Genomic DNA, 26,376 nt, shown 5'->3' on the forward strand with positions numbered 1-26,376 from the left:
AAAAGAAGAACAAATCTGTTTTGTACATGAGATCAGTTGTTCTGTTTCAAATTCAAAATGTGTAAAAATCTCTGCTCATAACAAAGCCTTCAGTTATCACACAATTTGAACACAACGTGCAAGTTGAATTTTGTTTGTACCATGCAAATCACCATTCCAAGTACATTGTTAAAGTTGTACTTACATTTATGAGGTTTGGTTTTGATTTAAGATCATTTTTCCAATGATCAGGACAAGTTTCTTTTTCATGTAAAGTTTTCCACATCTGAGTGAGATGAGTGATGCAGAAGACAAGCTTCCAGAAAAATGAAATATGAGAGTCAAAGAAAGTGGAGTGTTTGTGAGTGAGACAAGAGACAGGCTGATAGATCAAAGGAGCGGTGTGAGTTTCAGATTTACCTTTGGGGCTGGCATAGACATAGGTTGAGATAAGTTGAGATAAGTTGAAGTTTGATTTGTGAGTTCAAATTGAAGTTCAACTTAAAGACTTCCAATCGAAATGTTATCATCGACTTCCACTTCAAGTTCTCCAACTGATTTCGAATCACTTCAAGATTACTTATCAACTTTAAATGAATTCCAATCGATTGATAGAACAGAATCACTTTATTCTGATTTCTCAACTTCAAGTCAATCGAATCCAGCTGGCTATTCCATCAATCTAACCACTTGGTCAAACATCATCTATCAATTCCTTCGTTTAGGTTTACAATCCATTCAATCAAGTCAATCCACTGATCGATTAGTCTTACATGTCAACGATCGTCTACTTGATGATTTCAAAAGACCTGGCATAGGAAGACCTTTTGGACTTTATATTCCAATCTCTTCACTTTCGAATCATGAACCCATCACCCTTTTTCGTTTATCTGACTTTATGTCCCTCAATCGTCCTATTCAGACAACTTCTTCTTTACCTTATTCAATCCTTTCAACTGTTTTGAAATCTTTATTACATACCGTCACAGGATCTTATTTTGATCCTGATCAAAGATTACAACAACTTGATCTAAATCAACGTTGGGAAACTGTCAAATCAGATTGGGTTCATTTACAACTAGTTTCAGTAAGTTGATACTACATTCAATAAAATCATTTCAACTTCACTAATATCTTATTCCTATTTTTTTGGATTAGGAAGCTGCTGATTTAGTTATAGAACGTTATAAAACTACATCAGCTACTTTTTCACAACTTGATCGACTTTTCACACTTGATCAATTCAAACTCGAATTCACTTCAAATCTATTCAATCAATCCAAGAAGAACTCAACATTTTCTTTAACTGATACCACCATCTTATTAAAATATTTACATCGAGATCGTCGTGTTTTAGTATTTGATGGTCAAGTGAGTTCTTCTCACCCATATTGATGTCTTGTTGAATTGACATTGATATTTGAATAACTTTCTTTTGGGGGGGATCTTTTTCAGATTATTAAATTTTTATCACCTGAATACCTTACATCAAATGGTTATGCAACCATCACACCACCAAGTTTAACAGAAACAGATACAGGTATAATTTCAGTACGAGAAACTTTAAATCGACTCAACCAACAAATCTCATCGATCGAAAAACGTATTCAACAGTCAGTCGGTTTTTTTCCCATTTAACTTATCATATACCTTTTTCTTACTTTTTCGATGGTGTTTTGTTTTCTCCAGACAGACAGATCAAGCTAAACAATATCTTACAAACTCTCGTAAAGAATTAGCTAGTTCTTGTTTAAGAATCCGAAAATCATTAAACGAATTACTTACACGTAGATTAGCAACGCTTGATACACTTCAATCAGTATACATGAAGATCGAACAAGCCAGTTCAGATGTCGAAGTAAGTGATTCTCAACCCCATTCTTTATCTTTCCACTCTCATTCCACTCACTGCTTCTCTCTTCTTTTAGATCATGACAGCATATGAAAAATCATCAAGTACACTTAAATCATTACTTTCTAATCCTAAACTCAAACTAGAAAATGTAGAAAGAACTGTCGAAGATTTACAAAGTTTAGTTTTAAATGAAAATGAGATCAATGAAGTGATCAATGGAGAAATGAACAATGAAATCAATGAAGATGAAATTCAAATCGAACTAGAAAACTTGGTGAACTTAGAAACAAAAGGAAATGAAGTTGAAGAGATGAAGACTTTAGAGGAAAGGATGAAATCGTTAAGTGTACCTGAAGTTATGGAAGATCAGAGTAGTCCGATTAAACAAACAGAGTCTAGAAGCGAAAAGGTCTTGATTGAATCATAAGAGGTTTTCTAGGTTTAGTGATTTGTTTAGGTGTTTTGGGGCTTAAGACATTTAAAGGTGATGGAATGATCATCAATACCGCATGGTCCACAGTGTATTTTGTACGTTATTATATGATGATTGTGAAGCTCAAGATCTCATTGTTATGTAGTGAGTCTTGAAATCAGATTGGAGCATGGAGCACTATAAATCTTTACTTACGTGGACAGCGGCGCATGCTTGGCGGCGTAGACATGTGGCCTGCAGGGCCTGTGCGCATGTATCTACCCTATGTGTATCTCTTTTCTCTTTGGACAAAGTTCATCATGCCCAGTAAGTGACATCTACCTTGGAAAGCACACGGTCAGCAATCGACAGGCTTTCTTATGTCCACTCTCTGCGGAGACTTCTCCAATTTCTGTGAAGCCAAGTATGCACACCGTTTAACAGTCTTTGACAATGGGAAACTGGCAGAACTCTTCAAGCATGCAATCAACTCACGGAAGAAGATGACCCTCAAGGCCAAGTTAGCTTACATTCTTCAGGTTCCCCAGTGCTCAAAGAATAATCCACACAAACAAGGCCAACCTGAACCTTTTACAACCACATCAATTGCCTGAACTGCTCCTCTGATAGTCATCAATGTACCTAGTTTGCAAGACACCACAATGTACCATTTCGTGGAATTTTCTAAGCCCAAAACCAACATGCTAAACAAGAGTTTTACTAAAAACCCTCAATACCAGAACCATCCCTTTCTGATTCCTTCATAATTGTTAGTTTTGTTTGTATTAGGAAGTACTTGCTCAGCCTCAGGCCACCTATCAACCACCTACTTGTCAGAAGATGAATTCCACTGTACTTCCAGATTTATATGCAAATCATCAATTTCAAGCTATTCAAAGTGTTCAAGAAAGAGAAAAATCTTACACTATCTCTTGATGGACAGACCAACTGATCAAAAATTCATGTTTATACAGTCATGTTATCATGGGGAACTTAGTACTATGTTGGTAATCTTGATCTTCATGCCACACAACATACTGTTGAGAATCTCCTTGAGTCTACCAATGGAACTCTTACCAAGAGTTCATTGGGCAACAGTATGTGCAGTGTTCACTGATTCACCTGTAATCATGGACAAGTTTTGAGTGAGCACTCTTGATTATATCTTAGTGATTTTTGTTGGCCTAACTGACAAGATTCTGTAATGTCTTCTTTGTATTTCAGAATCACATCCACATGTTTTTCCCCTAGGATACTGTATCTATCTTTTCAATCTTATTATCAAGGACATGTTTACATTCCCTCTCATTTTGCTAATAGTCAAACACAAAAAGCTCATTGTGAATTGTTTCACCATATCACATTACTGAGGGGGGAAACTCTTGAGGATTGACAAGCTGAAGTTGATGCATAGCATGTGGTTCAAACCTTTTGTCTCACTCAATGGTTTTCAATGGGCAAAGTGTGCTTCTCAGTCAGAAATCACAAATCTGGCTTTATCAAATATCTTAGTATGTTAAACAACTTGCCAATCAATACACCCAGGGCCAAAATGAACAGAGATGTTCAGAACATCATCATCAATGACAATCACTTCACCCGAAATCAAGTACTTTTTAAGCTTCTAAGTCTGATTTTTGGTTCAATTGCATATTTAAAGATTGATGATACAAGCTCAGTCATTGAAAGGAGCTGGGTATTGTTCACTGTAGCATTCAAGATTTTGAAGTTTGTGAACAATACAAGCTGCTCAAACAACATGCCTTTTCTATTCTTCATGATTGTAGCACACAATTCCAGATGGAGATGTATACATCTTTGCCTTTTTTCTCAATTCAACGTAATGTCAAGTTAACACCTTCAAGAAATACACAGTTGAATGGATGGCCCAAAAATCAGTTGAGCTTACATGTAAATAGGGCTGATCTTGATCCAAAGGCTAGGCTATAACATCACAAGTATCTTGATTTCACAATGGAGACTCACCCTTCAACATAACTTGGTCATGTACCAAAACAATTTATTAGACTGATCCTGATTAATCCTTATCTTTTCTTCAATCATCTTTGTAGATCATTGGCCTATAGCTCATTCACATACTTTGTCATTGATTTTGGACATAAGCTCACTCAAGAATCTAGCAATCAAGATCCTTGAAGGTCTTCCATGTGCTGGTGGTGTCAAGGCCTTGTTTTCACTGATGAGTTTATTGGATTCAAAGGCACAAAATAGAATGAAAATCAAAACCTTGAATATGATGTCACAAGTACAATTGAGCCTCTCAGCCAAACATTCACAGAAACCAATCACAACAAATGAAAACAATTTTTCTGAGACTGATGTCACTAAGAATGATGGGGATGTGTTTTGTACTGACTGATGAGCTTGAGGCTTTCAAAGACAGGGTAGAACCTATGTCAGAAGACTTTTTGGACAACCTGGTCCTTGGGGATTCATGCATAATCTTTTTGATTTTTGTCTATCTAATCAAAAGAAAATCAACATTTCATCCTTTACACCAGTTATAGTTGTAGAAGGTGAATGGTCTATAGCTGATTTATTTGGTTTTTGATTTTTCCAACTTTCTTTGAATGAAAACACTCAACAACACAAGCTTGCTACCACACACTGTCTGCACCCCCCCTTGTGCACACATTGACCTGAATAACAGCTGCATGTATGCCCGCAGGCTGGAAACTACAACTGACACCCACCTGCACTAGAGCCTTTGAGCTTACTGACTTTCTTCTTGTATCAAATTTTACCTCCCAAACCTTGAGGTTAGCAAAGGTCTGCATAGCTGAGCTGTTGGAGGAGAGTGATAATAACATGCACTATATTTATAAGCTAGCACACTAATAATGTGCACTATATTTGTAGGTACTTAAGTGTTCTAAGCCATGTACAATACAGCTTCAGTGAGGCACAAGATCAACCATTCATCTCTTATATGAGTGTTTGATGGTTCTCCATGCCTTAGTCCAGTTCTCTATCCTTGAATAATAAGTAAATGAAGAGGTCCTTTTCTAGACATCCTGAATTCCTGACTATTTGAGATTTTGATTGTCTAATACATAGTTCTAATCGTGATTTTACCTTTCTGAAAGTAATCTATCTCACACTTCTATCCAAACTTTCTTGTCAAGACAAATTTTGTTAAATCAAATCACAGAGAACCCTTATGGGTTTTACGAGCTTCTTTCTTTGAAAGGTCTTGGGTGTGGTAAGTATGATTTGGTAAAGCCCTCAAATGGATACCCCCCAGTGATGGATTTCAAGTATCTTGTGGTGGTAGTAACAATTCATGAGTTTGCAGAGCAGATGTGCAGGTGCCATGTCTTTGATCAAAATTCCAGGTAGAGAGGTTTTTGGCGACAGGAAGGGAAAAGAGGCATTGGTGTGAGTGAGAGGAGTCTATCAACTGTTGACATTGTCAGAGTGCAAGCTCAGCCTTCACGCCGAGGTTTCATTCATCAGACATCTCACACATCGTGCATGGCTTTAGATAGGTACGCGTGTGACATCCTCTAGCATCTCACACACGTTTTAACTGAACTCTTTCACAAATTCTAAATTCATAAATCACTCCAAATAACGCGCGAAATTATGGACAAATTGCGCCTGGTCATCTGATCTTGGAAATAGGCCCTCGCCCCGGTTGATCCCCGTCCCCTAATTAGGGGACGAGGAATGATCCCCGAATTAGGGGACGGGCAATGATCCCCTTCCCCTAATTAGGTTAGGGGAACAATCCCCGTCCCCGAATTTGGAGACGGGGAATGACATCGGTATTTTCGGGGAATATCGCCCTTTCGCAAATACAAAAACGAACGATTAGACCGTTCACGGTAGACCACAAAGGAATCAAGGACCTTCAACAATGATACTTAACAAAATCTCAAGGTTATTCCAATCAATGTCGAGTTGATGGGATCAATGGAAGTTTGAAAGTAAGGTTCAATTGTGATCAGGTCTTTCATGAAGAATCCTACAAACATCTGAGCTAATCATTTTATCATTGGTTCTTTATCATTGCTTCTATTTCAAGTTTTAGATTCCTTTAAACGGATCTTGATTCTTCATGTCATTCAGATGTTTGGAAATTATAATTTATAACGTACAAAAAGAGTAATTTGAAAGAGAAGTGATACTTAAAAGTTGAAACTTTTCAATTTGTTTAATTTTTGTTGTCTTTCAATGCAATGAGTGCCAATGACACCATCAAATCAGTTTGTTCAAAGTGGTTCAACTCATCCAAACAAACTAAGACTGTTGAAATAAATACACACTAAATCAATTGAAAGAATAAAGACCAAGATGTATTTTAATCAGGAATCGAGAGGATTTTTGAGAACGCTTGTCCGTCTCGAGTCTCAAGAGTCAACTCTCATCTTAAGAAGATAGAACTATTGACCCATTTTATTTTCAGTTTTAACTTTCAAGTGTGATTCCATCTTTTTCATCATCAACCTTTTCAAGATGGAAGATGTTAGTATTACTACAGATTCCTCATCCATTGGAAACTCTCAACTAGCAGTTACCTCAGGCAAACGTAGTTGGGTTTGGACCTACTTTCAAGAACTACCTCAAGAAGGAAAAGTTGAATGCAATGTTGTCCTTGATGATGACTCTGCATGTGGCAAAACTTTGAAGAAGGATTCCACAGGCAGTACAAAGAGCATGTCCGATCACTTGTGTTTAGTACACAAGATAGGTGATCCGGTTAAACGAGCCAAACGGCAAGCGATGATTGAAAATAGGACTAACAAGACCGATGATAACGTGTGTTGTTTTCCTTAATGTGTACTCAATTTTGAACTGATATGTTATTCTACAGAAACCATTGACGAGCCACAATCTCAAGACTGCAATGACCTATTTTCTATGTGATTGTGATCTTTCTTTTGAAATGATGGAGAAGAAGTCTTTTGTAGATCTTCTCAAAATCTGCAATCCTCAGACTGAGGCCCTTATAGTGAAAAAGGATGCAATTTCTCGACATTTACGCGAAGTTTTTTTATTTCATCAAGAGTTCTTACAAGAACAAGTATTGGCAAATGCAACTGGTGTTGCATATACTCTGGATGCTTGGACATCTCCAAACATGCTTTCATGGCCATAACAGCTCATACAATCAATGAAAACTTTGAGAAGGTAGATGTAATACTTCGGATCCCTCATATTGAAGGTGATAATTTCTCTATAGATTTTCGAACTTTGAATAATCACTTGCTGATGTTCCTGTTTTGTAGGATCACACACAGGACAGTCCTTTGCCGATTTATTTTGCGAGACCCTCAAAACCTACAAAGGTTCAAATAACATTGTTGCCATTACAGCTGACAATGCGTCTTCAAATAGGAGTATGGCCCGAGCAATTCAGCAACAAACTGGAGGGTTGTTTGATGCAGGAAAAGATCTCCTAGGATGTGTTGCACACGTCTTGAATCTTGCAGCACAGGATGGCCTCAAATTATTCGGAACACTTGATGAAAATGAAGACAACCTTGATTCGAATCAACCGGGTCCCATGGATATAGGAAATCTAGTCACTGAACCGGACGGAGCCCAAATAGATCTTGCTTCAGTTTATAAACGTGTACATGGTCTAGCTCTTTACACTCGTGCAACTCCTCAATGTCGTGAAGGTTTCAAGAAGTTCATCAGCTTATTTCCCACCAACAATCAACCCAAAGATCCTCAAATGCAATGTCTGATTCTTGATGTTAGAACTCGATGGAACTCTACATTTGCTATGTTTGAGCGAGCTTTACTCTTAAAGTAGGTGAATTTGCTTGATTATACATAGCACAACTAAAACTCATCTTGTGCTGCTTATGATTAGGAACGCATGCAATCATTTCTGTGACACTCCTGAAGGAGAGAAATTTAAGCTTACTTCCGAAGAATGGAAATCAGTAGAGAACATGATGAAATTTCTCAAACCTTTGAGTGAGGCAACTGATAAGCTATGTGCTACTCGATATCCAACAGTCAACACAATAATACCCATGTATGTAGCGGTCATCAATAGACTTCAAGCGGTAAGTCATCATATCTCAGAGGCTTCTTATTGCCGACTCAATCATCTAACCAACTGTATCTTTCAGGTTCGTAGCACCTACGACCTGACATCACTGATTCCAGCCGCGAACGATATGATCAATAAGTTGGAGACCTACCTATCCAAAGTTCTCACCCGGCGAGCACCAATCTGTGCAACAATCCTGGATCCACGCTTTAAGCTCAACTTTTTCCAAACTCATTCCAATTCGATGTCTGGATACAATTTAACAACTGAGCAGCTCAGGTCTCATTTTGTTACTGAGGCTGAGAAGTTCAGCCCGCCGGAAGAACTGCTGAGCTCGGGTCCCCCACAACCATCAACATTTACTTCTTCGCTTGATGAGGACTTGTTTGGATCATTGACTTACGATAATCCTTCAATTCAGAATGAGATTGCTCGCTACCTCTCGGAACCCCTTGAGAAACAAGGCAGAGATGTGTTAGAGTATTGGAGAGGGAGTCAAACCACTTATCCTTGCCTCGCACGCATGGCTAGAACTTTCCTGGCGATTCCTGCAACTAGTACTCCCTCCGAACGAGTCTTCTCTCAAGGTAGAGGAATCCTTCGCTATCAGCGCTCATCATTAAAACCCGAAAATTTAGAAATGCTCCTTTGTGTAAAAGAATGGTATCGGGCATTTGGTGCATTATACATACAATGCTGATGCTATAGTCTGATTTCACCTCGATATGTTGATTGTTCAATGTTCACTTCACAAGTAACACATTCTTGTAATCTCATTAAACCTACAGTCTTCTCAAAATCATTTCACCTGTTTTCTTACTTTACAAAATGATTGAGTACAACAATTGATAATGAAGGAGTGATGAAGGAGATGGTTCTACTTTGATTCGGATAGGTTCTTGATGATGAAGTTCCTCAGTTTCAATTTCAGTTTCATTTTCAGCTTCAATTTCAATTTCAATATCAGTTTCAATTTCAGTTTCAATTTCTTCTTGAGATTCATCTTGAGAATGTTTATGTTCTTCTTCTTGTGCTGGTTAATTTTGATTTGGAAATGAGGTTGAAGTAATTTGATCAGTTCTAGTTTTGATAGTTGTACTTCGAGATCTTCTTCTAAACTTTGATCGATGTGATTTGAATTCGACATTACTTCCTGAGCTCGTCATCCTTTGGGAGTCGTTCGAAGACTCTTCGGCCTACGATTTCTCAAGATTGATTCGCAGAATCCCCGGCATTCCCCGTCCCCGTCCCCGAATTTCCCCGAATTCGAGGAACAGAAACGATCCCCGAATTCGGGGACGGGGATAGGGGATCTCCGAATGAATCGGGGACGGGGCGAGGGACTACTTGGAAAGGAGGAAAACGATTAACAAAGTTTTGGATGATCTCGAGATAAGCTTTCTTTGTGCCAAGAAGAAGATGTCAAAGTAAGTTTAAAGTTGATGTGATGTGATTGTATTTACATAAATTTCTTCATCTTGTTCTTCATCCGACCGTGACCGTACAGAATTGATTTGACTTCTTTTTTGATAGTTTTTCATCCTTGGATTTTCTTGGATTGAGATTTCAAAGTGTAGTTTTTTTTGGGTCACCATCATTTGAATAATTAACAGTGTGAGTTGATTTTTTCTGAAGTTGAAGCAAATAGATTAGATTTGAATGACTGATGAGGTTTCTTTGAGCCGACATAGAGATACATAGATACCATAGTAGTCCAAGAATCGAGTGATTGGAAAACATAAAAACTGAAGATGAGTTTGATAAATAGATTGAGTGTAAGCTATGATCTTTCAAAGTTGACACAAATGAAACACTCAAACTGATTTAAATCGAATCGAATCCAATCTTTCCTAGTTTCTCAGTCTTTTGATGATCATCATTGGAATCGGTTTAAGATACAAATCATCAATCGATCAACCCACTTTGAAAACTTTCTACAATCCTACTACTTCTTGTAAAATCTTGAAATATTCATCTGATCATCATCATCCTTCCAATACGAATGAATTGAAATATTGTGAAGATTTAATTCATTGGGAGATTGGAAATCTTTTAATCGTAAGTTGTGATGGAGGTAGAAAAGATTGGAATACGGTCATGGTACGTTCTAAAGTCTCAAAACGATATTCGAACCGATTCTTAATACAAAAAATTAACTGATAACTTTGGTCTTTATGTTATAAAGGGACCATTAAGAAATCCGAATCCAAGAGGCAAACTTTACATTCATCATCTAGACCGACCATCTTCAAGTAGTACAACCAATGAATCCAAAGATAATTTATATTCACTTCAATTAATTGGATTTCCAATCGAATCTGATTTCCATCCACTTGGCATTGAACTTTATCCTCAAGATCAATTTACTGCACGACTCTTTGTAGTGAATCATAGACGAGATCGAAGTGTGATTGAAGTTTTTCAAATCAGAACACCCAAAGAAAATGAAATCCAAGTTCAAGTCAAATGGCTTTTTACTCTAACTGATCCATTACTCAACACTCCTAATTCGATCCTAGCATTCAATTCGAATTCTTTATTAGTCACTAATGATCATTTCATCAATCGTCGTCAGTATGGTGCATTGGGTGCAATCCTTCATAGTATTGAAACGATATTCCGATTACCAGGTGGGAATGTGATTTCATTAGAATTTGAAGACTTTGGTCAAGAATCAGCTCAAGTGAAGATCCATCACCTCACTTTTCCCAATGGAATCGCCATGACCCAAGACCGTTCGATGTTGATCATCGCCACTTCTACTCCCATGAAACTCTTATCATACCAAATCCATCACCCTGATTCGAATCTCAATCCAATCAACTTCAGTTTCCTAGACTCACGTCAATTGAACTTTGGACCTGATAACCTATCCATCGACGCTCAAGACCGATTAATCATCTCAGGTCATCCAAACGCACCCAAGATCTTCCTATGGGTCTTTAACTCGAATCTCTTTCCTCCTCCTGGTAGTTTGATCTCTTTACTAAACCTTCAAAACGGATTCCAAAGTGAACTTGAAGATTTGTTTCAAGACGATGGTGAATTCTTTATGACTTCGAGTACTGGATTGATCATAAAAGATCAACTTGAGAATAAAATGAAACTGTTGGCTAGTGGGTTGTATCAGATTGGTTTATTAGAATGTGTGAATTGAAAGTTGGGGATGATCAATTGGTTTGAACAATTGAGGGGATTGGGTGGAACTTGATTGAAGAACATGAAGGGTTAAGATCTGCATTGAAATTTGTTTGTTGTATTGTATTTGATTGAATGTGTTTTGAAGATGATCATCAAGAAGAAAAAAAGCTTGAGATCCAAAAATGGTCAGATGAGTTTCTTTGAAGAATCAATTTGGATATTTGGTTTTGTATGAAGAAAGAGTCTACTAAGCCACGTGATGGTGATGTTGAAATTGATTGGTTAAGAAAATATCAGTTGATGATTTGAAGAGTTCTTGTTTAAATCTGATGAGTGATGATGATTTGATTGGATGATCAGATTGGTCGATGACTGAAACCATCAATCTTGATTCTTTTGGTAAACAGAAGTTGTCACTGTCAGGAATGGCTTACATGGCAAGTTTGCTGAGGATCGGATAAGATTTTCATTCCAGATCATCTGATTCAGAAATCTTTAATCGGTCAACAGCACCGCTATGATTTATGATTTTGTTCATCACATCATTCAATTTCAAGTGGTTGTTGACTTTACTCCTTTTCTTCTTTACTTAGATTTTCTTTCTTCATTAAAATTGGTTAATCCACTTCTTTATCAACCAAATCACACTCCACTAAACTTGGTAGAGTTTCTCTAATTCTTAGCAGTTATTTGTCTGTCACCGTCCTTTCTTTTACAAACTATCAATGGAGTGGAGGTTTTATACTAATTTTTAGTATACTACCACCCTGTTGGGTCTCTGGTTTTCTACCTCTGTAGTGAATTTTGAGTCAGACCCTTTACTAGAGTCGTCCTAGGTCAATCAAAATCATAGTCTGTCTACAAGTCGCCAATCAAACCTGCCCAAACCTTCCAGACTCCACGTTCCAGACCCATTCCTCTAGGTTGAATCAGATTTCAAAGTTTGATAAGATCGTCAAGCTGCAGGATATGGATATGCACCACTTATGAGTTACAGATCTTGAAGTGACGATTGGAGTGGATATTAGTTTTTGATATTGAACTTTTTTGTATTAAAAGATTGGTTACTTGATGATAATTGGTTTTGATGATTACGATTTTTGAGATGGAGATGGAATTTGAATTGAACTTGATTGTATGGTTACTGGTGTTTTCTAGATTGAGTTATTTTCCAATTCAATTCAATCGTACTCAGAATCATCAGCATCATATTTCATCATGATTCATGAAGCATGGTTTCAAGTTTATTCTTCTTGATTGGCTTTCTTACAAACTTTGAAGTACAACAACAGTAAATTGCTAATATCACTCACTTGTTTTTCTTACCGTCTTCTCATCTTCTTGACTCGAGATATACATCTCCATTCTTAAACTTCTTCATCAATCCTTCACTTGTGATCTTTATTTCTATTCAAATCTCTTTCTTGTCTTTCTAAACGCATTCCATCTTTCTGTAACTTCGATCGGTATACGAAGTTGGATCGATCGATAGGGTTATAGGTAATCTAGGTAAGGATCGCTTAATTAGTTTGCTTGAAGTTGAAAGTCAATCACTGATGTGAAACTTTTGATGAACTTGTTTGTTTTATATTGACAATTCCAGTGGTCTCGATCTCACAATCGGATTCGGATTTCAAGGGTGACAGTGACTCGGGCGGGGGAAGAAATTCAAAATCGATATCAAAGACTTGAAAGTTGAGACATCTAAAAAGCAGAACGAGTGAGGATACAGAAGATTATAACGAATTGTGAACCAGTTGTCCACTCAAACACCCCCACGAACACCATCCTAAGTCCAACCCCCACTCTTTCAACCTTCATCGGTCAGCAGCTGTCAGCAGCTGTCTAGGAAAAAGAAAAAAATAGTGCTGTGGTGCCATTAGCGTACAATTTTTACATGGAGAACATGAACAATCAATCTGCATTTCAACAACAACAACAACATCAGCATCAGCATCAGCATCAACTATCAACACTTCATCCACATCATCACCCTCTTCAACATTCAACATCACATCCACAGCAACAGCAACCACTTCCATCACCATCTAACGTTCATCAACACTGTACAGCCCAATCACAACCACAACCACAATCCAGACCACCACCCTTAAGCATCCTTCATCATCATCCACAACAACAACAACAACATCACTCACATCTTCCATCAAACCAATCACACTATACGAATCATCCATTGAATTCACCATTCCCACAACTTCATTCACCTCACCCAATATCACCTAATCATCATCAGATCAATCACCATAATCCAAAAAGGAAATCATCTTCGAATGATTCATTAAATCCGATCAATCAAAATCAACTGCCACCACCAATTCAACCAGAGCCAATCACACAAACCAGTACTACGCCTACTACGACTATTAAAAAAAGAAGAAGACGTAGAAGTGCGATCACCGGAACACTCTATAATCCAGATGAAGAACCAGATCCAGATCAAGAGATCTTATCACAACCTAATCATCAATTGAATTCACCTTCATCAAACAAATCAAAATCAACAGTAGTAGTCACGGAAACTCAAAAGAAATTACAAACTAAATCAAACCCAACCTCTTCATCTTCTAATGGTTTAGAGAAAAAGTTTGCTTGTGATTGGATCGGATGTCAAAAAGTGTTTTCAAGACCTGATCATCTTAGTGAGCAATTTTGTTTTTCACATGACTCTTTTTTGACGATCAGGAATATCATCTAATGATTTGATTTTCGATCATACTTGATACAGGTCGACATCGACTGAATCATGAACCTGAAAAGATTTATTCATGTGATCGGTGTCCACGTAAATTCGTAAGAGGTAAGCAAGAAAATCCAAAAAAACGCTTTGCGCATCCGCTGGGATTCTAACTATGAACTTATCCGCAATCCACACATAGCCGATTTGTTGACAAGACATGTTGAACGACATGAAAAGAAGGCAGCTTCATCAAAACTTCAAGCGTATAATCAAATACCTTCTACTAGGTTTACAAATCCGATCAGTAACCTTAGTCCAAATTCCAATCCTCATTCTAATCAACTTCAACCACCACCATTGAATTCAACACAATTACATCCACCGCCACATCCACTTCCAACTCATCATCCACATCCAACACAACATGATCCACCACCACATTGTCAAGTTGAAGATCAACAATCTTCAGTCTCACCTCATGCAATTCATACACATACATTATCTAGTCGTACTGAAACACAGCAATATCCTGCTTCACCTTTACTTAATACCCATCGATTAGAAATCACCGATGAATCACAACCACAATTTCCTGTTTCTCCTCATCTGATACATCCTAATCGAATATCAAATCCTAATGAATCAACTTCATTCTCGATGGGACATCCATCACCTCTTCTGATCCGTAAGTTTTTCACTTTCAAGAATTTTGATTCTTGCCAAATTTTACAGTCTTGAAAAAACCAAACTGATCTTATCATTCTCTTCGCCTTTTCTTTATAGCTGAAGCAAAAGTAGAATATATGGGAGGAGGGAGAAGAACATCAGATCCACCCACGATCATCCCAGATCAACAATCAGTCCAGAATCCAGATTACGAAATCAACAGTACCACCCCGTACAGTTCAATTCGATTTCCATCTACAACTAATACCACACCCTTAATAAGTAGAGTCAAAGAATTAGTAGAAGAAAAACCAAGTTATCCAACTGATGAATTTAATATAACTCAAGGCTTACCTGGTACATTTTCATCTAATGATAATTTTGCAGTAGATGTACCGTTCTTTACTGGACAGGATTTTCAATGGCTCTTTGATGGTACATTGGATGATTTACATCGACATCAACATTTATTTCATCCTAGTCCTAATCTTTTAATTGAACCTAATCATCTTACGAACAATACCGCCACCACACATCAACATCATCCATTGCAGAACGAAGAAGAGAATAAGAATGGGTTTGGGAAGGATGTGAATAGGTCTCATAATTTATTGGGGTATCAATCACTTCATCATCAGCATCAGCAACAACAACCACAAGATGAAGAGAAAAGATGGAATGGAAACGGGTTGGAATTGGTTCATCATCATCATCATCATCAACAACCACAAGATAGAAATGAAGTGACAAAGTTTAAAGATTCTTTAGTGAGTCTCAATCCAATGGGACATCATCAACCAATCCAAGTCAGTATCAAGTCTTTTCATTCACTCATCCTTCATTTTTTCCACATATACGTGTATGTTTTTTAACCCAAAAATCGATACTTCTTTCAAAAAATGGTATATAGGTACAAGAAAAATCAGGAGAAATTTTAACAACCATACCTTTTTTACCACCACCATCATCATCATCACCATCACTCACACCATTACCACCACCTACAATGACAAGGATCATAAGTTCATCATCATCTTCACATCCATTATCAAACGAATTTGAAATTAATCAAACTCATTCTAAACTTGAAGATCTTCATCCTGCTTCTTGTCATCATGTGAATCATATGAGAGATTTATCGGTTTATGTTTCTTTTGAAACTAGAGATCGGATTATTCAAACTGTTAAAGTTGAGTTTCTTTTACCTCCTGCTCCCCAAAAAGCTTTATTTTCATTTATCGATCCATATTGACTGGCTGAGTTTTTTTGGTGTTTATAGAACGAATTAAGTTTTCTTGAAAATGATGTTAGGTTTGGGATTAAAGAGATGTCAACTTATTTAAACTTATATTGGATTCATGTTCATCAAACTAGTTTTCCAATCTTACATCGACCTACATTCAAGTTAAATCCAATCTTTCATTCTCCTTTTTTTCTTTCTTCTAAACTAAGAAACAAACCAAGCAAACTGATATATCTGTGGGTGTGTGTTTTTGCGGGTGGTATGTAGGACGAGTGAAGCTTCTGTTTTTTTGTTATGTTTGATGATGTGTTTAGGAGCATATTGTGAGTTTCTTTTCTTATGATCAATAAGAGAGATATGAGATTAACATGGAGTTTTGTAAAAAAATAGTTACGGATTCCGAAGGTCATGAATTAGCTACTGTATTATATGAAGATATAAGAAAGAGAGTGATTAGTGTAAGGATTTCAGCCTCTTGATTTTCAACGGATTTAGATAAACCGATTTGATTGTTTTTGATTCTCGATGTTCGATTTAGTCACCTGAATTTAAACCTAGAGCTTCTTTAGATATCATTCAAGTCACACTTTTAATGATTTTATATGGTAAACTTTGTTCTACTAGAACTCATCATGAAATGGCTCATATTTTTTGGGTATGTCATCAATCTTTCTTCAAGAAATTCTCTGGCTTTTAAATATTCAAAAAAACGAATTAAATTGATGATTCTTGTTCTTCTTTTTGCATCAATTTTAGGGTTCGATCTTAACGATGTATAGAAGAAGTGCACTTTTTTCGCCTAGAGTTTCTTCGATTCCTAATGAATTTAAAAATTCGATTGATGTTCAATGGAAGGTTTGGATTGAAGATGAATCATCAAAAAGGTAAATCAGAAACAGATCCTTTGATAAACAAAAATTACTCTTTTGTTTCTTTGAAAGACGATCCAAATAAAAAAAACGAAGAACTAACCAAACGTCTCATTTATTTTGGTTTTTGTCAAACAGAGCAGCATATGCAGCCTTTTTGATAGATGTACAACATGCAGCAATTTTTAGACATGCTCCAACGCTTTCTGCATTTCAAATTCAACATGTTTTACCTTCAGATGAAGAAGAATGGAACGCAAAAGATTCGATGAGTTGGAATGAGATTCATTGTAAGATCTTATCACATCAAAGAAGAATGGGAGGAGAGAGTAATGGGATTGGAAACAATAATGGAACGTTATTTATGAGTGCTTTGAAAGCGAGTTTGATGCCTGGAATGGCACCTCCTTTCTTAAATCCGTTCTCTAGGGTGGTGATTGTAGGTGCAAAAGTTTTCGTTTCGATTTTCGTTTGAAAGGCAGTTTAAGATTTGATGAGATTCTCAAAGATTGATTTATGATTTGATTTGATTTGATTTGTAAAAATTGAGTGGATTTAATAATAGTTACATGGATTGATTTCAGTGGCATTTGATTTACAATGGAGAGATGTGTTTATGATTGGATTGGTGACTTCTAGTTCTTCTACTTCAAATTCGTCGAATCAATCCAATGAAAATCAAAATGGGGTTAAAAAAGATTGGAGAGAAACGATTGCGGCTGCATTTAATTCTTGGAAGATTTGTTTAGATAGTTGTTGTGAGTTTTTTTGTTTCTCAAACTCACTTCGTAAAACAAAAAACAGTAAAGAGGAATTGATGATGTGTTTTTTGTGTTTTTTGTCTTTTCTAAAAGTGATTTCTTCTAATGCTCCTGCTCATCAATTATTAACGGCTTCGATTTCGATTTATGCTTTAGCTCATATTGTTTTATCTATTGATGTACATGAATTACAAATATATGCAGGAGCAGAGAAAACCTTAGGGTTAACAGTTGCAAATCAAGTAGTAGAAGTGAGTACCTTTTATTCTCATCTTTATTTTATAATTCAGAGAGAGAGAGAACAAAAAGACAAGAAAAGTTGAAAATGATGGGGTTGATTTACTTTTTTTTTGGAAATTTTTGAGAAGAGTACTAAATTGAAAGTTAAAAGATGGGCAGATAGTAAAGAAGGTAGAGCATCTACTTGGCATGCTGCTCATTTTTTGCGATCTAGTTTAATTGATTTAGATCAAGTTAGTGAAATGTTACATTCTTTACATTATACTTGGGCATGCTAGTATGTGAAACCCCCCCTCGTTTTTCTTTTATCCGCTTTTGTTTTTACTCGAAGACTCTCTAAGAGAACTAAACAAAAAAAAGGAAAAAGATTGACGTTTGGTGGTTGATTTTTTTCTTGGTAGTATTTCGGTTCTTACGGTTGTGGCTTATGGCACTGCATTAGATGAAATGGAAAGAGAATTGGAAATCACTAATCGAGATCAAAATTTACAAAAAATGAATCGGAATCGGAATCGACACTCATCTTATCAAAATGAAAATAAACAACATAGTTTAGAAATCGCCATGAGATATCTTGATACGGTTCGTCATTTCCTTTTTTTTCTCCTCTTCTTCTTTCATAACCAAAACCAAAACTAACTTGATTGTTTTTTGGTTTGGGTCATCAAATAGATGTGTACTGGTTGTCCTGAAGATTTAAAAGATTTAAAAGTGGTCGTTGATCATCAAGTTGATTCGATTGGATTGATTGAAATGATTTATCAAGTTATTAAATCTTCTAGATGGGAAATCGGTATGTGATTTGTCTTGTTTACCAAAAAAAACACTCTTGAAACATACGAAAAGATTTTCTCTTGTTTTTTTTGGATGATTGAAGAGCAAGGAAAGGTGTTGATTGATGGGTTTTTTTCTCTCTCTCTCTCTCTTTTACTATTAGCTTTGGAAGGTGCTAAGATTTTAGATGGATTGATTGTTAGTAAAAGTAAAGATTTAGATTAATAGAAGATAAATTGATTCTTTGGGTTTGGAGATTGTTGAAGTATGGAATTTGAAAGTTTTGATGATATATATAATGCTTGGATTAGTTAGTACAATTTTTCTCTCTCTCTATATATATATTATTTATACGGTTTTGTGAGTCGGTTATGAAGATCTTGAAGAGAAAAAGATATATATAAATTTTCTTGGGGTTTAGTTTTTGTTGTTGCTTGAATTAGATTTTGAATCTTATTGAATATTTTTTTCTTTCTTTCTTGGATAGTTTCTTGAACTTCTTTGTTTTCTTTTGCTTGAAGAATTTGATTTATTTCTCTTTATCTTTTGATGATCCTTTATCTTTTTTTTTGGTGGTGGTGGGTATTTATTTCTTCTTGATCTTTTTACATATATATATACATACACTTGTATCTTGATTTTTTTTCTAAACAAAGCAGATAGACATATAGGGAAAAGGCATATGTAGTTTGAAATTGAATGGATTTTTTTCTTCTTTTTTTTTCTTGAGGTTTTTCTTTTGTTGATCTTCATGTGATTTTTTTTGGTTCCGTTGCGTTGCGGCTTGATTTGAATTTGTTTCTTGTATATCATTTTTATTCGATTATTATTAAAGAGTTTATGAAATTCATTTTGATGGGTTTTGTTTTTCTTACTATCACTTTATGTAAGTGGTAAGAAACAAACTTGTTGTTCGGTCTCGGATTTGAATGGTTTTCTTTGTCTTTGTGTAGCAGAAGTATGTACATAGTATGCATTCTGAAATGTACAGTCGTTTGCAAAAAGCTTGTCCAAATTTGCCCGCAAAACTCGAGCGATTTGGGATCATTTGGCAGTGAATTTGTGACAAGCTTTTTGAAAACGACTGTAACAAATTTACATTTTGATCGTGGTTGAGCCTTGAGCTATCTCATAAACTCTATTGATCTTAAAGATGCTACAGAAAAATATCTTACTTATCGGCCCTCAAATGATTGATCATGGTATGCATGAGCCTAGTGAGGAAAATCTTTGAACTGAAGGGAGTCGGACCTCAAAATTGGGATTCATTAAGATCTTTCTTTTAATTACTTCATAGGTTGATTCTGATTTCCTTTGATCCTCTAGATAATCGTATTTACTCTCAAAAACACGCACAAAGAAACAGGAAAGACGTAAAATTTCACTGGTTCACCCAAAAAAAAGAAACTAAATCTTCTTTGTTCTTTTTGTACATAGTATTAGAATTCTGCTGGATTTGCACACTGCTACCTTTTCTTGATCCTACATTGTCTTATATGTAGAAATCATTCACTTGAAGTTTTTCTTCAAAATGAATCTTTGAAAGAAACTTATTTTTACAATCATAGTTATTGACATTTTCTTCACAACTTCTAGTGGCTAAACAAAAAAAAACTTGTCTTTAACGTTCAAGCCAAAAAGACAAATTGGGTTGCGTGATAGATGTTGATCGGTACTCTTCCTTTTAGCTTTCTATGATGGCATTGGATGAGTTTCATTGATACAAGTTTGGGTCTTCAAGATCTTATTATGTGCTTGAGTGAAGTCGAGAAGGGAATCCCATCACAGCTCTGGATGTCAACAACGCTGGCTGGAGTTGTTTTAACAAACATTCACGCTCTAGGTTTGTGACTTCTATCAGTTTGTATTACTGGTCTGATCGTTCGGCGCCTTCAGCTTTCGGTTCTGAGCCTCCTTGATACATATCTTGGACAACTCCATGGAACATACAACATGTGCTTGCAGCTTGAGTGACGTCGAGACTCGAGAGCCCAATCACCGCTGGGCTCCCGGCAATCGGATGCAGACCGCGTTAGCTGAAGGTGTTTCACCAGCTTGAATATGTTTTTAATAGTATCAATCCGCTGCACTCGCTGAGCAACGTTTTCACGAGTCAATCAAGAGGCTCAAATCCGATAAACACCGAAACAGAGGCTATGTGATCTTGAAGGATGGAGTCGATGAACATTTACAGCCAAATAACATCGCCTTGCTTCTTCATATGAGTGGGAGATGATTCGAGATCCGATTGATAAGAATATATAAACCTACTTGATTATCGGTTTCTGTTCTCTCAATCTAAATTCCAACTTATTTTCTAGCCATACAAGCTTCTTCATATTTATTTCAATCAATCTCATATCTTCATCATTTTTATAAAAAATAAAAAAACCTTTTAAGAAAAACTTGATTACCACTTATAGGTCTCACCTTACCCACATCAACATACCATTACATTTATTCAATTCTTGATTATTTATTTATTTATTTCTCAAAAACAGACTATTTAAGAGTTTCTACAATTTTCAAAAATGTTGGGTTCTAAATATCAATCATTCCTTTACTTTCAAGTGATCAATTTCTTACTATCAACAAACCCAAGTCTTTGTTCACCAAACGGTGTGAGTACACAAGAATGTGGTACTTTCTTTGGTCCTGTATCCCTTTCAGACAATACTCAATTCTGTAAGTTTCAATTTCCAATCTGATTCTGATTCTAATATATCAAATGATAAACTCTCTGATTGGAATTCTATCAAATCCTCTTCAATAGATTGTCGTAATTCAGGTTCATATTTATATAAATGTGAAAAACCTACGTTTTTACCTAATGCCGAGAATTGTAGACCTTACAGCAATCCCAAGAATTTAGCAAGTCCAGTTTCACAAGATGGAGATCCTGAAAGCGTAACCTGTCTTGCTTATGAAACACGTTATCCTGATAGTGCTCCAGCTTATATGGGTTTGTGATTCATTACCTAATTATGATTTTAGATTATTGAAAAAACTGATCCTTTGATATTCTTTTAAATAAAGATTGTTTAAGTAATTGGAAATCTACCTATAGATGTGACCCACCTGGTAAAACATTAATGAGTTAGTAACCACTAAAGTTTTTTTTGCAGTGGTGAAAATTATCAAAACTGAGTTTTTTTTTGTTGATTTTTTTGTTCTTTTTTTCTTATCTTATAGCTGCTCAAAACTGTTTGATGGCCGATGGCGTACAAGTGTGAGTTATTTATTATATTTATAAAATAATCAAATCATATAAAGACTTTCTAGATCTGAGTTTAATGTATTCGCTTTTTTTTGGAATGGCAACTTAATTTACATAGGGAAGTCGAGATGTATCTCAGACAGCAATAATGAATTGGTTTGCTCATAGACAATATGGTTTCAAGTGTTTTTGATTTCACATATCCCACTCACTTTACTTGAATTTACTGGAATCCGTCCTAGAACTTGATGTGTAACTACTCTTATTAAGATCTGCTATGCCCTTCTTATAACACCACAGCTATATTTGTATGATCACATTATATGTTGTATGTGTGTTTGAAAATCATTCATTAAAGTTATATTATCATGACACTGTTATCAAATCTTGACTGATTTGTGAAGTAGACCCAATACAAAGAACCTCAAACAACATGATCAAGCTCAGAGTAAAGTAATTTTTTGATAATGATCTGGTTTATGCTTATAAGCAAGTGTTATGGGAAATGAAATAAAATTGAATGTGATTCAAAATGAAAGAGAGAACAATAAGAGATATCTGAAGACATTGAGATCACCTTGTCATACATTTTTAAGTAAGTCTTACTTATACGGTTTCCATTCAATAAATAAAGCTATTCATTATTCCAAAGATTGTTGAGGTAGTCCAGGTCTATGAAGATACTACTGACAATAAGAGAACTGTGAAAAAGTTTCTATGTAAGTCATATCTAACCCTGAACCCATATTTTTGAGCAACAGATCAAAATTCAACAGCACCTAGTCCTACAGTGCCTGTCACTCATGAACACCTGTAAAATGATTCCCTGCACAAAAATTGAACACTTAGTAGCTTTGTAAGGTATTTGTATCTATATTCATATGTACAATCACATTTGTTTGTGAATGTGCATAGGGCTATTTGTGGAGATGATAGGTTGTATGACTTTGACCTGAATCTGCCTGGTGTTTTTTCACTTCATCTAATTTGACATGCAAGAAACATCCAACAGCCCTATTTTGAAAATATAAATGAATGATTTTGATATTCATAGAAGTGGTTGATGGGCTCAAAAGTCAGTTGAGTGTGGCTTGGACAGAATTGGCCACAGAGGAATATGGTATGTGGCTGCTTCAGTCAAGTAAAGTCCTGTTCTGTTAGGTTGATCAAATTCTGATAACCTATTTGCTTACCAAAGCTGACATGATTCACAATTCCAATTCACATCAAAGTAGCCTCATGGAAGCTAAAACTTCAAAGAAGAAACCTTAGTTTATGAAATGAAGATTGTGATAAGACGAATAAAATTGAAAAGTTCAGATGAACATCCTACCAGATGCTCTGCTATACTCTAGACACTTGTGCAATCATGAGCCTATTGCCTCAAAACAAACAGAAAACTAAGATCTGAAAAGATTGCAATTGGAAATATTGTGAATATTCCAAGTAGGAGAAGAAGAGAAGAAGAGAAAGAGGAAGAGGAAGATCTGAAAACTCATGCAATACAATAGTAACTTTAAAACTATCAAATCAATCTACAAACAAAACAAAACAAAACAAAACAAAAAAACTAAGAAATGTTCTGATAAGAAGAAAAAGCAAGTTTCAATTAAAATAAACCATAAATGAATAGATCCTCAAAAGATCACATCTTCATCTTTATCATTTAATAAGTTCATCGTATCATTTCCATCTCCTGAATCAACTCCAAGGTCTTGATTACGTTTACGATTCTCTGCTTCAGCAATTGCTGTTCTTTCTTTCTTTTTAGCTTGTACTTTCTTTAATCTGAAGAAATCTTCACGATCAGCTTCATCTAGTTCCGAATTAATATATCTGAAAAGAAAACAAAGGGATGCGTTCAGTCCGATTGGTCTAGAAGAAGAATACAACTATAGATTTACTTTACGGTGTTCTCTAGCTTGGGAATAACCACGTGTTCAAGGGCGTTAACTCTGCGGTTTGTCATCCGAATCACCTCGTCCAATATCACGAAAGCGGTCTACGAAACAAAAGAAGTGAACCAAACCAAAAGGAGTGTGAGCTACAAGGTAAGAAACCCTCTTAATGCCAGAGCAGATGGACCGTGTTGAACAAGGATAGGAGTTTGAAACAAGAAAAGAGGTTTGACCTGTAGTGATGCTAATTCTACGAGCGTCTCTGTGGCCTTAGCGAAGATCTCTCGAGCTTTCGTGACTTGTTGACCACCACGACCCAACCCCGTCAAGTTGAATTCTAAACACAAGAAGTCAATCGTCAATTTACAATCCTCCAGCAACAATAGAAAAATTGATCTTTGAATCTCATCAGTTCACACTTACCACTCGCAACTGATCCTTTAGTTCGATCAACCTCGAATGTAGGGAGGATGACACCAGATACATTTTCTTGTTTGGTAGAAACCTTAAAACTAGCTTCTTTTACACTCTCTTGAACTTGATAACTAATATCATTTCCACTGGAATAATTAACTTCTGCTAAACTAAAGGCAGCTAATTGCATCACTCTACCCATTTCTCTTTTAGTATGATCAATTTTTTGTGTAATCGTTCTAAATCGTTTCGTAAGTGCATCTACTTTCTTCTTCAATAGTGAATGTCCTGTTTGTGCTCCTTTAAGTCTTTGTTTTATCAAGTTTAAATTCATTCGAGTAGGAAAAACTGCTTCTCGTACACCTGATCGATTGGATTAAATGAGAGCCAAGGAGGGAATAGTCAGCATGGTTGTAACAGTCTGAATGGGTGTCACTTTGCCAATGAAAATCAAAATTACCAGATCCTGACATCTTGAAAGCTTTATATTTTGGAAGAGGGTTGATGAGAGAATGGGTTATCTGTTGAGATCGTTGGGAAGACGAGTTTCGTCAAAATGGTCTGAATCGATGACGGAAATCAACTCAGATTACAGTTCAGCCAAATTGCATATGTAGGTTACAGGCAGAGGTTCTCGCTATAGGGATATCCTTGTATCAAGATACATATATGAATCTTCGGCAGAGCTTTGTTGGTTTGATGTTCAAGTTCAGCGGTGCACTACATACCCTGAACAGAGATGGTTCAACTTCCTTTCCGCAGATCTTTGCAATGCTGTAAAAGAGAGGTTCTCATGCCGAAGCGGTTCCATCCACTTCCAGTGGACATGGACAGGAGGCAGCGTCATGCTTTCCTTCCAACAGTTGTAGAATGAAGTCATTCATGGATGGCAATTGGAAATTCAAGGCGGACCCAGTACTTGCGAAGAGATTATAACGCGGATTGAAGACAGCTCTACTTAAGTGAAGCGTGATTAACATGTGGTTTTATTCACAAAGGAGAGCAGTCATGATGTTCAGAGAGAGTTAGGTCAAGGCAGCATAGGTTGAAGTTATTGTAGCAGAAAAGACTCTCAAGATGGTTTTTGTCCCTAAATTAGTGAAATCAAAGCCTTGCCTACAGTCGTGTCGAAGGTAATGATGTTCACATAAAGACATATTCAACGCTTACAAACTATACAGGTTCTGATCTGCACTGGAGAGTCCACTCGTAAGGTATGGCGTTCCCATAGATTAGAAGTGACTGATAGGCAATCACGGGATATGAGAGGACAGACCCAAGCAAGTATTCATACATCATCAAGTAATTGCATACCATCTAGATCTATGTCATCTTCAGTAGTCGTTTCATTCGTCTGAACAGTGTTGCCTTTGGATTGTAAAGCAAGTCCCTCAGCTTTCATTCTGCGTCGTCGTTCTTCAGGTGTTTCCCATTCAACATTAGGTTCAGGTTGTTTTAGAGCTAATTCAAAGGCGGCTAATAATCGAGATAACCTTGACTCATTCTTTTCCATTAACCTATTTCCCATTGCTAGTAAGTCGGATAAATAGTCTTCAGTCACAAGTAATTCTATTTTTGCATCATCTGTTTCTTTAGCAAGTCGAGCGATAGGTACATCTAGACCACCTGTACTTGAACGAATTGCCAGGATTACTCGACCACCCTGTCCGACTGTGATTCCTGAATTTCTGAAACCAGCTCCGATCGCCGCATGTAAAACTGTGGCTGCGATGCTGATAGAGCGTGCCATGAGATGTAAGACCGGAGGCTGATAGGTCATTTGGATAATCCGGTCGGACACCTCGGATCGAACGCAGTGAGTCGTGTCAACATCACGCCCGCCAAAGAGTGTGGAAATTGGGCTAGCGAGCTGTGACGGTGAAAGGGTCGAATGAGATACAAAGAGCCAATCACCACCCCCCTTTCCATTAACAGGAGATATCTTGCTAGTCCCCGTAGCCATGGTCGGACCTGGTAGATAAGTAACCAGACGTCCGCTGCAAGTGCTGGTGGTAATCCAATCGGGATGGGCATTGAAGAGTCGTAAGAAAGGAAGAGCTGGTTCGTCGATGGAGCCTTTAGTAGATCGATCCACCATGTCGGCGAGCTCTGTCGCGATTCGCGCCCGGGCAGCATCAAAGCCCTTGTGGTCTTCTTCCTCGGGCATATTGATGA

The 26,376-nt window shown here is 36.6% G+C and overlaps 6 protein-coding genes across 6 annotated transcripts; 4 read left to right on the top strand and 2 right to left on the bottom strand.

The window, feature by feature from the left end:
* Nucleotides 1-493: 493 nt before the first annotated feature.
* On the top strand, nt 494-2,456 carry MELLADRAFT_117508 (uncharacterized protein; the record flags this gene model as incomplete). The annotated part of the gene is made up of 5 exons (XM_007413954.1): nt 494-1,066; nt 1,138-1,350; nt 1,435-1,592; nt 1,669-1,837; nt 1,908-2,456. 5 exons carry the CDS (start codon nt 500-502, stop codon nt 2,259-2,261), a joined length of 1,461 nt encoding a protein of 486 aa, XP_007414016.1.
* A 7,690-nt stretch (nt 2,457-10,146) lies between these two features.
* On the top strand, nt 10,147-11,434 carry MELLADRAFT_91179 (uncharacterized protein; the record flags this gene model as incomplete). Its single annotated transcript, XM_007413955.1, has 2 exons — nt 10,147-10,377; nt 10,463-11,434. The coding sequence occupies 2 exons, from the start codon at nt 10,147-10,149 to the stop codon at nt 11,432-11,434; spliced, it is 1,203 nt and encodes a 400-aa protein (XP_007414017.1).
* A 1,890-nt stretch (nt 11,435-13,324) lies between these two features.
* Nucleotides 13,325-18,897, top strand: MELLADRAFT_109937 (uncharacterized protein; the record flags this gene model as incomplete). The annotated part of the gene is made up of 16 exons (XM_007413956.1): nt 13,325-14,081; nt 14,168-14,239; nt 14,903-15,552; nt 15,696-15,974; nt 16,065-16,189; nt 16,296-16,351; nt 16,419-16,486; nt 16,567-16,683; nt 16,785-16,912; nt 17,036-17,336; nt 17,463-17,655; nt 17,752-17,909; nt 18,024-18,175; nt 18,300-18,480; nt 18,571-18,691; nt 18,836-18,897. 16 exons carry the CDS (start codon nt 13,325-13,327, stop codon nt 18,895-18,897), a joined length of 3,420 nt encoding a protein of 1,139 aa, XP_007414018.1.
* Nucleotides 18,898-21,203: 2,306 nt separating this feature from the next.
* Nucleotides 21,204-23,161, top strand: MELLADRAFT_109938 (uncharacterized protein; the record flags this gene model as incomplete). The annotated part of the gene is made up of 9 exons (XM_007413957.1): nt 21,204-21,357; nt 21,446-21,634; nt 21,709-21,768; nt 21,865-21,901; nt 22,297-22,342; nt 22,524-22,608; nt 22,651-22,702; nt 22,966-23,009; nt 23,088-23,161. 9 exons carry the CDS (start codon nt 21,204-21,206, stop codon nt 23,159-23,161), a joined length of 741 nt encoding a protein of 246 aa, XP_007414019.1.
* Nucleotides 23,162-23,391: 230 nt separating this feature from the next.
* MELLADRAFT_49745 (uncharacterized protein) lies at nt 23,392-24,712 on the bottom strand (the record flags this gene model as incomplete). The annotated part of the gene is made up of 5 exons (XM_007414045.1): nt 23,392-23,725; nt 23,794-23,891; nt 24,021-24,124; nt 24,211-24,564; nt 24,662-24,712. 5 exons carry the CDS (start codon nt 24,672-24,674, stop codon nt 23,527-23,529), a joined length of 768 nt encoding a protein of 255 aa, XP_007414107.1.
* A 777-nt stretch (nt 24,713-25,489) lies between these two features.
* Nucleotides 25,490-26,299, bottom strand: MELLADRAFT_38436 (uncharacterized protein; the record flags this gene model as incomplete). The annotated part of the gene is made up of 1 exon (XM_007414044.1): nt 25,490-26,299. One exon carries the CDS (start codon nt 26,297-26,299, stop codon nt 25,490-25,492), a length of 810 nt encoding a protein of 269 aa, XP_007414106.1.
* Between the last annotated feature and the right edge of the window lie 77 nt (nt 26,300-26,376).

The sequence above is a fragment of the Melampsora larici-populina genome (assembly GCF_000204055.1).
Source record: "Melampsora larici-populina 98AG31 unplaced genomic scaffold MELLAscaffold_40, whole genome shotgun sequence".
Classification (NCBI taxonomy): Eukaryota; Fungi; Basidiomycota; class Pucciniomycetes; order Pucciniales; family Melampsoraceae; genus Melampsora; species Melampsora laricis-populina.